General features: G+C 37.2%; 1 protein-coding gene across 2 annotated transcripts; it reads right to left on the bottom strand.

Moving 5' to 3' along the window:
* Positions 1 to 878: 878 nt before the first annotated feature.
* ANKRA2 (ankyrin repeat family A member 2) lies at positions 879 to 12957 on the bottom strand. 2 transcript variants are annotated; one of them, XM_039242088.1, is made up of 9 exons: positions 12671 to 12957; positions 8429 to 8821; positions 7624 to 7782; positions 5617 to 5682; positions 3706 to 3803; positions 3123 to 3248; positions 2765 to 2831; positions 2196 to 2276; positions 879 to 1400 (listed from the first exon to the last, which is right to left on the bottom strand). In XM_039242088.1, the coding sequence occupies exons 2-9, from the start codon at positions 8715 to 8717 to the stop codon at positions 1345 to 1347; spliced, it is 942 nt and encodes a 313-aa protein (XP_039098019.1). In that variant the 5' UTR covers positions 8718 to 8821; positions 12671 to 12957; the 3' UTR covers positions 879 to 1344. The 2 variants fall into 2 exon arrangements, with proteins under 2 accessions (XP_039098019.1, XP_039098020.1); XM_039242089.1 differs by lacking the exon at positions 3123 to 3248.
* Between the last annotated feature and the right edge of the window lie 37 nt (positions 12958 to 12994).

The raw sequence follows: 12994 nt of genomic DNA, 5'->3' as shown, positions 1-12994 counted from the left end.
ATATGTCTGACTATTCTCAGTGGATGTGAAAAGGAAACATAATGGAAACATGTAAAATTTTGAGATGCTTTCCAGGCCCATAAAGTAACATGAGCAAATATGTCTGAATGGAGAGCAATTTCACTGAATTTATGAATAAAAAATAAAACATGGGGCAAAGGTATCAAATGGTGGTCCAGACTTTTCACAGGGAGACCTCAGCAGGCAATGGGTTTGGGGAGGTCTATTTTGAGTGTAATAATTATGTATCCAATTGTAATTTCAATTCCACTGAACATAAAATCACCAGTAATCAAGTTTCTTGCTAGGAGTCACTGACAAGGTCATGCAGGTGAATTGTATTCCTGTGCACACAGCTAGCTGTCCCTCCAACAAAAAAGCTTAATTGTCTTAAGAGGAACATCTGTACAAAAACCAGAAAAGTTCTTTGAAGGTTCCTTTAACCAAAGAATATTTATACAGTTCTCTTTATGATGTATCCTTTTTATTAAATGATTGTATTTTCTGTCTAAATGCACATCTAAAAGGTTTCAATCATGTTATGGTTCTTTTTTGTATCTCTGTTCTCTTTTATTTTAAAACCAATATATGCATTTATAGTGCTCCTTTAGTGGAATTAAAGAGCATCTGACTTTTATTGAAGGGCTGACTTTTCTTTCATGGAGGACTTTTCCTGCCGCAAAACTGACTTACAAGAGAAAAATATTCTAAATATACTTCTAAAAATGACAATCAAATCTTTGTTGACTGACTTACATTTGATTTATTTTAATTATACTGTTTGATCTAATGCAGTATCCTAACAGGACAGAAGGGTTAAACCAATAATCCTAAAGTAATTCCTTAATTATAAAATAAAAAAAAAAAAAAGCCTAGCATCCAAACAGAAAAAGTACTTTATTTATGATATCATTTTGTAAACAATCACACTGTGCAGTTTTAAATTCAACAATAACAAATTTTTTTTCTATAGATTTATAGCAAACCTATGTGAAGTCAGTGAGTTAATACAAGAGTGAAGACAAATAGGGTAGGATAGTTTTTGAAAATGTTAAATTACAGCACTCGATACAAAGACAGATAACTATCGTCTGTACCACAAAAATTTACATGCCACACAACATTAATTTATAACTTTAAATATGCAGTAAAACACATTTATTAAAAAAGCATCAATATTAATTTTATTATAAACCAGTGAATTGCCGAGAGGAATATTTATTAAAACTTACTCCAACCAGTAAATTTTGCAACTGAGGTAAAAATTTGTAAGTAAACAAAACTATCATTTTTCAGAGCCAAAAAGTAAAGGGCAGGGCAGATGACACACCCTGACGACTATGTCTACTCCTTGATATTTTGAAGCAGCTTCAGTAAGTGCGACTCAATAACCTGTTGAACTAGAAGAGATAGGGTATCAAGACACAGCATGCTGAATACACAATTTTAAACAGAACTATCAAATTCAAATTAACATCAACTTTTTTCTTTTTTAAAAATTTAAAAAATGTTTATTTACTTTTGAGAGAGACAGAGTGCATGTGGGGGAGGGGCAGAGAAAGAGGGAGACACAGAACCCAAAGCAGGTTCCAGGCTGAGCTGTCAGCACAGAGCCCGACACGGGGCTCGAACCCACGAACCGTGAGATCATGACCTGAGCTGAAGTCGGACACTTAACCGACTGAGCCACCCAGGCACCCCCATCAACTTTTTCTTGAAATAAAGTTATTCATAATACTCTGAGGATATACTCCTAGTAATATATACTCGTAGTCTGAGGGTGAGAAGATTGCAATGCAACAGTTAACAACACTTAAAACTTAGTCTGTCACTGACTTAGTAATTGTGCAAGTTACTGGATTCTGTTCTTGTACAAACTGTTCTAAAGAACAGAGAAAGGACAACCAGAAAGCATTTTATAAATAATCTGTTACAAAATGTTAAACAAATCTTGTGCATAAATAGGTGTGCACTCTAGCAACTAGTGATTTGGACTGGTGAAAACTAACAGTAACAAACTCTTTTTTCTGTAAGAAGTTGTTGATTTTGCCCACACTACAAAGTATATGTCAGGAATTAGGATAACATATCATGTTTTAGGACTGCAAGTGATGAAAATGGTTTAGACCACTAGTTTGTACTTTTTATAGAGCTTTACTAACTAAAATACAATCTGACAGTTCTAAAATACTTACCACTTCTATAGCCCAAGGCTACAGCTAAATCCATAGAATTATACCCAGAGTCAGTTTCAATTGTTGGGTCAGCTCCATTTTCTATATAAAAATAGAAAAACCTACATAAATAAAGTGAAAATGTAGACATGTTTGCCTATTACTGGCTCATGTGCAAAGAGCAGGACAGATTCTCAGCAAAGGGGAGGGTATTTTCAGGATGCTCTGATCAAGCACAGAGCATATGAGGTGCACAGAGTTCACTTCGGTGGGTCAGAGGGAAGACACCTCAAACAAACAGGCATCCTCTCGAAAAGCTGAAACTCAAACAACTACAGACAGAATTTCTGCATAAAGACACTGCGGACACAACTGTGGATTCACACGTGATCCTCCCGGAGAGTCCCAAGGACAAATGCTCCGCTGCCTCTCACACGGCAACGCTCTGGTAGCAGGTGTTCCAGAAGGAGTAACATATTTAACGGTGATTAATGATTCTCCTGAGCACTACCAAGGGAGGCCACCTTGTAAGAAGTTAAAATGAACTCCTCATGTGGTATTTCCTAAACAGTTTCACTTTAATGGCTTACCTAAAAGCATTTTTACACATTTAACATGATTTCCATGTACAGCATAAAGCAAAGGTGTCCCTCCATTCTGCAAAAGGAAAAGGTAATTCAGTTTTCAAGGTGAGCAAGGTTTGAGTAATTCAATGTTGCTGTTGCGGAGTTTGACTAAGAACTGGGCATGTAAAAGTAGCTTAAGGCAATTTTCATGTTTTGTGAAGAATACTTATATCAGTTGTAATAATTAAGTTTATACCATTAACTTTTTCTTCCGGGTGTTTAATTATTTTTCCAAATGTTTAGTGAAATGTATGACATCTCTCCGAACTATATAAATCCTAGAGTTTATTACAGTATTTTAAAGTCAGTTTTATAAACTCACCCAATCATATTCATTTACATCAACTCCACAATCAAGCAGCATTTTGACAATATCTGTGTAGCCTTTACTACAGGCCAATGACAGTGCACTTTCTCGACCTTTTCCTAAAAGCTGGGGATCAGCACCCTGGAGTGGTAGGTGGAGAGAAGAGACCTTTCAATTCATGTAAATAAGACTGTTATTTCTGTCAATAAGAATACGGTTCAATACTTCAGTCAGGTAATGCTCTGGGGGAAATAACGCAAATTTCTACTCATGGATGCCTTCCTTCCTCCCTTTTATCTCGGTCCTCACTGTCCTTTTGCTCTGGAGTCAAGTTACGTCTCCTCCACGAAGCTGCTCCCAGAGAGCTGATGCTACTTTTGTTCCCATTTTACTTCGAGGGAGTTGGGCACTAAATTTTCTCCTGCTGTTTCACATATGATTAGTCTTGTCTGCCCAACCCGATCCAGGTTCCACGAGAATATGAAAAGCATGTAAAATTTCTGGATCCTCCACCGTGACATCTAGTTGGCTGAGATACAAAATCTTTACTACAGACTTAAGTACTGTACATAGACATTTTCTGAGGCATTTTCCTTACATTCTGAAGTAGAAACTCTACCACAGCTATCTGCCCGTGTGCTGCAGCCCACATCAGAGGAGTAAATCCTTCTTCATCCGTGTGATTGATAACATTTTCTATTTAAAAGAAAAGCAATTTTTGTCATCTAATTTAACAACCAACTATTCATAGCATTAAGAAAATACTGGCATTCTAGAAAGGTGATTATACTACTCACTGCAGTGCACTTTCTGCTGACTTATTTGCTGAAGTCCTACTATGTGCTGTTGCAATTGTCAGTCTGAATGTATGAGAATGTGCTTCGGTGTACGCAGCTCAGTTCAAACAGCGTGTTACTACTGCACGGGACGTAATGCTAGATACAAGGCAGTCCACAAAAGACTGGACTCAGAATTAGGAAACCACAGTCTGAATCCTGCCTCCGTCACTTTATGGCAGTATGATTCTGGGTATATTGTTTAATTTCTCCAATACACGGAATAATACTTTGCTTGTCTCAATGTGTAGTTGGGAGAAACAATAATAACAATATTATAGAATAGCCCTCAGAATTATATCAATATATAAGACCTCCAAAATCTTATTAAAATTATCTTCTACATTGTTATTTTTTTCACTGTTGGTGGTTTGCTAACATAATACAATTGGGATGAAGACTGAATAATCTGAAACATGGTCCCATGCAATTCTACCTTGAACCCCATTTTGTTTCCTAGATTCATTCTACTAATTATAGAGTCCACAGGTTTTCTCTGAGTTTATTTAGTAGACTGAGAAGGAAACCTTCAAATATTTATGAACAAAGAGAAATATAATAATGAAGTATGTCTTCTAAAAGAATGACATGATTAAAAAAACCCACCTCTCTTATCATGCGTCCTGTATTCAATCAATAATGTTGGGACAACTAACTAACTTTCTGAAACATGAAAATAAAAGTAAAGCTTGATCTTTACCTCCTTATACCAAACATTCCATATGCGTCAAAGACTGAAATGTAAAAAAAAAACAAACCACAGAAATTCTAGAATAAGATGTGAGTGAATTTATTTATAATTTTGAAGTAGAAAATCATTTCAAAGCAGGATATAAAACTCAAAAGTTGCAAGGAAGAAAATAAAGTTACCACTACAAAATGTTAAGACTTTGTTTGAAAACATCAGAATCTAAGGAAAATGACAAACTAGTAAGAAAAAAGATGCAACATAAACAACAAAGAGTGAATTTCTTTAATTTAGATAAGAGTTCATATAAATCAATATATATCAGGCAGTTCACACACAAAAAAGCTTAAATAGACCATAATTGAAAAAAACTGAAACAAACCCAATATAAGAGATTAGTTTTTCATCTATGAGATTAGCAAAGATTAAAGTCTGATAATATCTTTTATCAGTGAGGGTATGGGAAATAGAAACACTAACTTTGGTGTAGAGACAGGACAAGTATCTGGAAATATATATAAAAATAAGAGAATTAGTTAAAAAATAAAATGAAATAGATCTTTATGTACTTATATGGAAAGGTCTCCAAAATATTAAGTGAAAAAAAGTAAAGTGTAATACACACAGTGTCTACAGTATTTTCCCTCTTGTGTACGTAACAAAAAAGCACATATATATTCTCATAGAGAACTCAAAAAAAAAAAAAAAAACGGAATGTTTTCTAGAAAAGCTTTCTGAAAATATAAGAAATTTATAATGTTTGCCTTTGGGAACAAGGCTAGGATGGTAATGGAGGCTGTCATTTTTATACTTTACAGTACTTTTTGTTTGTTTTTTTACTATCTATTGGGTTATCTGCCCGGTGAGATTATTCAACTTTTTTTTTTTTTTTGGTCTTTATACTTTCCAGTACTAAAATAAAACAACAAAAACCTAATAAACGTTTCCACTGCATTTAAGTACATTTGAAAAAACAGGCTGTTACCTTGTTCAATCCGAGTAGCTAGGTAGAGCATCTCTCCCTGAGCAGCCAACTGGTGAACAGACAGAGCTGAAAGAATACCATAAAAAGCTTCACGGTTTTCTACCTGCAGGGTGCACTTTCACCATGTCATTATTTCTATGTGTGCAGCAATTTTCTTTTCTAAAATAAAAACTATCATTTTATTGTTTAAAAACATCTAACTTGAAATATACCTATATCTGAGGACAGATATGTGTTTAAAGCAATCTGACAGCTGCAAAGTATTTAAAGACACACCTGTCTTTTTATTGACTGAATCCTCTGAAATCCCAAATACCATTATTTCAAGACTCCATGGTTTTTTTTTTTAACCCATGTGAATTAGTAAATGGAAAACTACTTGAGAGTAAATTCTTGATGCAGACTGAATTGTGGCTAATTAGCTGTGTGACCTTGAATAAATGATTAAATGTTTTGTCTATAACATGAGGGAGGGGAAGTGCATAATCTCTAGGTGTTTCTTTTCAGCTCAAAAATAATATGGTTGGTTTGGGGCGACTTTCGCTTAGGTCATGATCTCGCGGTTCGTGGGTTCGAGCCCCGCATCGGGCTCTGTGCTGACGGCTAGCTCAGAGCCTGGAACCTGTTTCAAAGTCTGTGACTCCCTCTCTCTCTGACCCTCCCCTGCTCATGCTGTCTCTCTCTCTCTCCTAGAAATAAATAAAACATTAAAAAAATTAAAAAAAAATATGGTTGGACTACTTTAAGACAATATCTTTATTTCATTCATTCATTCATTATTTGTATATTTATATTTAAAAGTTTATTATTTTAAGAGAGAGAGAAGGGCAGAGAGAAGGGGGAGGGGGAGGAGGGAGCAGGGGAGAGAGAGGGAGAGGGAGAGAGAGGGCATCCCAACCAGGCTCTGCAATATCAGTGCAGACGCCCAGGTGGGGCTTGATCCCACAACTATGAGATCATGACCTGAACTGAAGTCAACAATCAGAAGCTTAACTGACTGACCTACCCAGGCATCCCTCATTTATATTTCTTAAGACAACATCTTTATTTTACAACAAAACTAAACAGGCGCTTTTCTATGAGAGTTCATCTTAGAAATTAGTATCACTTGACCCTTGATTTCAGTGATATGACTGAGTGGCCTTAATTGGAAGGAAAGCAATTAGGAAAGACATGTAAACTTACTAAGTAGAAAACTTTGGCTAATAGGTGAAGGAAGAGTCATGGACTCCTCCTGGCTTAACGGCTATAGCATGCCATTTAAAATCAGGAGGGATACAGTGTTTCCAAAGTAAAAACAAACATTTCACCATGCTTTAAAATATAGATGCATTTACACTGTATATTCAGATGCAGTTCCTAACATCAACCTGCTAACCGGTTTTCTTTCATTAACACACCCATACTACATAGCATGTTTTCTGATTTATATAGAAAAGATTCATTTTATTTCTTCTAGAATGATTCTAATTTTTAAAAACTTGTGGATTCAAGGTTTTAAAAAGAGTAATTTCGTATTCATATTATTACAGTCAAATTCAAAATTACAGTAGAAATCACTCAGCTTTTACTACAAATCACTTGCTGATCATCGACTTAGTTTAAAAGTGAAATGTGAAGCATTGCACTCCAATAGAAAAACACTCACAATGTCTTACTTTGCACAAAGTTCAGAATAACAAATTGTTTCTTTTAGTCAAACTATAAAGGTTTTAAGAATGAAAAGCTGTATAAAATCTGTATGTGTGTGAACATACATAAACCTATATTTGAATAAACCTGTACAAAATCTGTATTAAAAATCTGTATTTTTTCTCAACATAAATATATAAAACTTGAAATGTGTGACTATTCAGTAATATTGTGAATTTTAAATTACTAAAACTATCAAGACATCACTTTCCAAATAGAATACGCATTTAAAGAAAATAATGTTTCAAGGCAAAACTCTTGAAAGCATTATATTAGTAATAAGAATATTTTAATATACCAGTGGGAAATACTTACAATTTGCTAATAGAGGTGTGGTTGAGACCTCATTTCCTCTGTGTTTGTTGGTTAAAGTAGTTGATTGTTTTATGGGTGAGAAGTGCTTTGTTGTAGAGGGAGTGTAGGCATGCCTTACTTGAATTCCCGGAGAAGGAGATGTATGGATATTGCATTCAGCTAAGTAAAATAAATTTAAACACATTAACACAATATTTTAATGATAAAACATTTCCAAGTTCTATGTCAATGTTTACATTAAAAAAAGAAATACATAAGGTATATCTTCAACTGTTTCTCAAGTGATATTAAATTATTCTTTACCATAAAAAAAACTATGTCATCACAGTGAAAGTTCCTGAAAAAATCTGTATTCATCTTGAGCAATTTTATTCCAAGATTAGTTTTTTATTCAATAGACTGCTATAAAAGTAAATCTACAATATGATAATAGATTTCACTGCATTAATGCATGAGAAGCTGAGGCCGATTAAATATTCGTGGAATAGGGAATATTAAGCTAATTCATTTCTTAAAGGGCACAAATAATTTTTTCTCCTATCGTTTTTAAAGGAGCAAATAAGACACTTTAATTTGTAAATAAACAAAGGTCAAACTAGAAAATTGAAAAAAATCAACATACACTTATAGACGTCACATAACATGAAATTACTTAATTTTGGTTTCTGTGAGATTCTAGAAAATCATATTAAAAGATGACATCCAAACTCTCTTCCCGAACTCAAAAATCTCATGATTAGAAAGGAAAAAAATAAATAAACAAAAACAGAACAACAATGCAGATACTTATACCATAACTTTCAACCTTTAAATAGGACAGATGCCACTTCCAGGTCAGAGTTGACCTGATCTTGAATATTTTTACTATCCTCTTCATTTAGGGACTTCACAAATCGAGAACACACGTTCATATCAAATCGGTTAGGTAATATGAATTTCATTCCCATGGCAACACCCTGAGCTGATCCTTCCTCCGCATTTGAGTCCAGCTGATGTTCTATTTTGATGTCTGGCATGCCAGGTAGACTGTAACTGCTGGGACACTCTTCCACTATCAGCTGGGCTCCGATATCCAGATTTGTCGACGTAGCCATGATTCCAACTGTAGTTTCAATGATTAAAACATTCCTTCATGATTTCCTCTTTGTTTTATAGGAGTGGTACCCAGTGTGTTCTTGGAATTTAGATACTGAAAAACCTGAAAGAAAAAAATTAAAATATTATATCAACTTAGGTAAAAGTACATAAAATAATAATTGTTCAATCAAGTATGCTAACAGTGCTCCTAAAAGCCCCTATACATAACAGTAAGCATACAGTGTTGGGAGGCAGACACCTGGCTATGAATTCAAGCTTTACCACTTGGCTGTGTGAACCCGTACATTACTCAACCTCTCTAAGCCTCAGTCTCATTTGTAAAATGGGGGTATCACCATTAATCACATAGGATCTTGGTAAAGACCAAATGAAATACAGGAACATTCTCACCTTCATCACTAGGTTCCAACAAATTTTACTCTTTAGTCTCCTTTCCGATTCCTGAACAGTACCAAATGGACAGAAGATCAAGCTAGCAATGAAAATAAACTTTCATGGTCTTTCACCAAGTTAGCACATACCAAAAAGGTGGCAGCTATGAACCATGAAGAGGGCCTACATCAGAGCACAACCATACTGGCACCTTGATCTTGGACTTCCCAGCCTCCAGAACTACCCAAAGTTCCGGCTACAGGAGAAGCCCAGAGAGGGGTGGGAGGCACTTCATCAAGATGCAAAGAAGCTAGCTCCTGTTGGGAGAAAACATTGTAAAAAATTCTCAATAGCATCTTTCTCTCTTTTAAAATCTGGACATTTGTTATTGTCATAGTTCAAGTGAGTGACTTTTTAATTGACTGATAGATCACTTAAGCAATCTTCTAAATTTATTTATTTATTTATTATATTTTTAAAATGCTTATTTATTTGAGAGAGAGAAGGAATGAGAGAGGAAGGGCCAGAGAAAGGGCGAAAGAGAATACGAAGCAGGCTCCATGCTGACAACTTAAACGAGTGAGCTACCCAGTTGCCCCAAACCGCCTTCTAATTTTAAAGTGCCAAGACTTCATTCCATAAACTAAAACATATAAAACATTAAAAAATGAATTGATGTGAAAACTTTAACCTCTTACCTGTACTTCATTTTTTAACATACTATGTTTATAAGTGGCTCTCAGTTTGAATTTAAGATAGAACTCATATTGTACCCATGTCTATTAGCATCTATAACACCTGATTCTTGGATAGTTAAAGGCTTCACAAAGCTTTGGTTATGATGATCTGAAGCTATACTTATTTATCAGTTTTTGTTTAGTTAAAAATGTTAGCAACTTAATACAGGCTTTTATGAAAACTGTTACTACAGAAACTGTAGATTACAGATCAGCTTCCTTTGCTTTATCATTTCTAGGGCACTAGGATCAAACTTTAACTTTTAGATCTCTATTTTTGTAGTAAGTATTAAGAAATAAAAATTAAGTCTTTTTAATTTTTTTAATGTTTATTTTGACAGAGAGAAAGAGCTCAAGCAGGGGAGAGGCAGAGAGAAAGAGAGAGAAAGAACCCTAAGCAGACTCCACAGTGCCAGTGGAGCGTCTGATGCAGGGCTTGAACTCACAAGCTGTGAGATCATGACCTGGGCTGAAATCAAGAGTCAGACCCTTAACCAACTTAGCTACCCAGGAACCCCAGGAATTAAGTATTAATAAAAACTACAGATTTTTATTTTCAAATATAGAGCATCAAGACACGAATTCAATAAATAGTAACTCTCAAAGCAGATTATAAACACACCTGTTATTGAATCACTCACTATAATTTTATTTTATTTTTTAATATTTTTATTTATTTCTAGGAGAGAGAGAGAGAGAGACAGTGTGAGCAGGGGAGGGTCAGAGAGAGAGGGAGACACAGACTCTGAAACAGGCTCCAGGCTCTGAGCTGGCTGTCAGCACAGAGCCCGACGCGGGGCTCGAACCCACGAACCGCGAGATCATGATCTAAGCGAAAAGTCGGACGCTTAACCGACTAAGCCACCCAGGCGCCCCTGAATCATTCACTATAATTTTAATGAGTTTTCAGTAATCACTGGCATTTCCCTGTGAACCTTAATATAATTTCAAGAGAAATTTCATTAATGTACCTAAAAATGTTTCTAAAAAATGAAAAATTCCAAGATTATAATTGTCCTCTGTATATAATCCCTGATACAGGAAGACAATTACAACATCTAGTAAATCTTTTCATGTTAGGGTTTAGCACTTAGAAATTTTGAGAGGGTAGAGGGTGTTTGAAATTGGAATTTAGAAAGAGAAATGCATTCAGACCACAGTGGAGCAGAGGCTGGGAAACCATAGGTTACAGATAACCACTGTTTACAGTTCTAAAACATCTTCCAAGATTGGTATCAGTCCTTTGAGTAGTGAGGGTAGTTATTTCCTATGTAGAGAAGAAAGGAGCTTATGTACCACGAAGGATCTGTCTAGCTCTTTGGACTGCATCACCCTGAACACTAAAATAAGGAGCTAATCCGAACTTCCAAGGGACAAGAGCTGAAAGAATAACAGGCATAGTAATAATAATAAAAGAAAGTAACAGACAACAAAGTCTATGAATTTTAGCAAAAGGAAAGAAGGCAACCAGAATGGAAAATGAGCTGTGATTCAAATGGAGATGGAAGGCTTTCAAAAGGTATTGTAGGATATGAACTACGCTTCCCGAGGGCAGACCCATCTCCCACAGACTTCCTACGAGAGCAAGTCTAAATGCAATCCCCTGAGCTCTCTCAGCACACTACGTTTATTTTCATTTTGGCATTTACCATTCTCTTGAACATTTCCACTTAAACTCCCAAGAAACTGAAAACTTCTCTAGGCTGGGCGCCACTTTTACTAATCTTTGCACACAAAACGGAGCTGGATCCTACCAGGTGCTCCAGCAATGTTATCTGATTTGAACTTTAGCACTGTTTCACATTGTTTCTTATCCTGAAATGACCCTGCAAGATGCCCAGCAGGGGCTTGGTAATTAGCTCTGGCTTTCCGGTCTCAATATTACTCCTATCCAGCTGTGCAATCCGGGAAAGACAAGTCATATACGTTTTCTGAGACTCCTTTTATTAATCTACACAATGAAGATGGCTAAAATAGGGATCTCTAATATTTCTTCTAGCTCTAAACATCTCCCATGTCATAATATAGACGCGGAATTACCCGTCTTTGAGGGGGAAAACTTGTGCGAGGAGGAAGCGAAAACAGAACACTGGTCCTGAATACGCTAGAGATGAGCCAAATTGATTGGTTAAACTAAGAGTCTGAAGACTTGGAGAAGGAGAAGGGAAAATATAATCGAGAGTAAGAGGCGGCGAGAAAAAGACGGATGGCCAAGGAGAACTAGGATTACCACGATGAGCCAGAGCCCAGGGATGAAGGGAGAAAGCCTAATGAGATACACAGTCCGCCGTGGATCCTAGTAACAGGTGCCCCTTGGTTCTTCCTACTCCTGAAACTGTACTACAAGGAAAGGAAGGTGCTGGGGCGCCTGGGTGGCTTAGTCGGTTGAGCGTCCGACTTTCGCTTAGGTCATGATCTCGCGGTTCGTGGGTTCGAGCCCCGCGTCGGGCTCTGTGCTGACAGCCAGCTCAGAGCCTGGAGCCTGTTTCAGTCTGTGACTCCCTCTCTCTCTGACCCTCCCCTGCTCACGCTCTCTCTCTCTCTCTCTCCTAGAAATAAATAAAAAATATTAAAAAAAAAAGACAAAAATAAAAACAAAAAAAAATGAAGGAAGGTGCTCTGAAAATGAATGACACCTCACAGGCGACAGGTGTCCCAGCGTCCCAGGACAGAAGCCCCGTGGAGGGGACACTTGTAGGGAGGGAAGTCCGCTCGGGAGCCACCCGCCAGCTCTGCCCGAAAAGTCCCGTAGGCGGAAACTCTGGTTCACCCCTGGCAGGAGGGACAGGGGGACAGGGGCCGGGAGCCTACTGGGTGGGCGCGCAGGGCCTCGCGACTACCTTCGACAGCCGACAGCGAGTCGGGCCTTTCCATCTGCGGCCACAGATTCACTGCAGGCCCCCAAACCCCGGCTTGTTTTGACCGCGACGTCACTTCCGATTTCTTCTTTCGGTTTTTGGCCAAAAAACGTTCCGCGTCACCGCAGCCAAGAGGACTTCCAGGTTTTTTTCCCCAGCCGCTGCGCAGTCTTTGCTGCCCAAGCACCAGAGATACTGGGTCACTTGAGCAGGACCCGACTGGGTCTCTAGAGCAACCCTCGTCCAGCCCTGGGATCACGTCTCCTCCTCCCCCACGGCTCCGCCCTCCTGACCCGCCCCTGCGGC

Source organism: Hyaena hyaena, unplaced genomic scaffold (genome assembly GCF_003009895.1).
Source record: "Hyaena hyaena isolate Hyena2069 unplaced genomic scaffold, ASM300989v1 scaffold_205, whole genome shotgun sequence".
NCBI classification, from domain to species: Eukaryota; Metazoa; Chordata; class Mammalia; order Carnivora; family Hyaenidae; genus Hyaena; species Hyaena hyaena.
The sequence above is the reverse complement of the archived record's forward strand: the minus strand, read 5'-3'. Positions and strand labels throughout refer to the sequence as shown.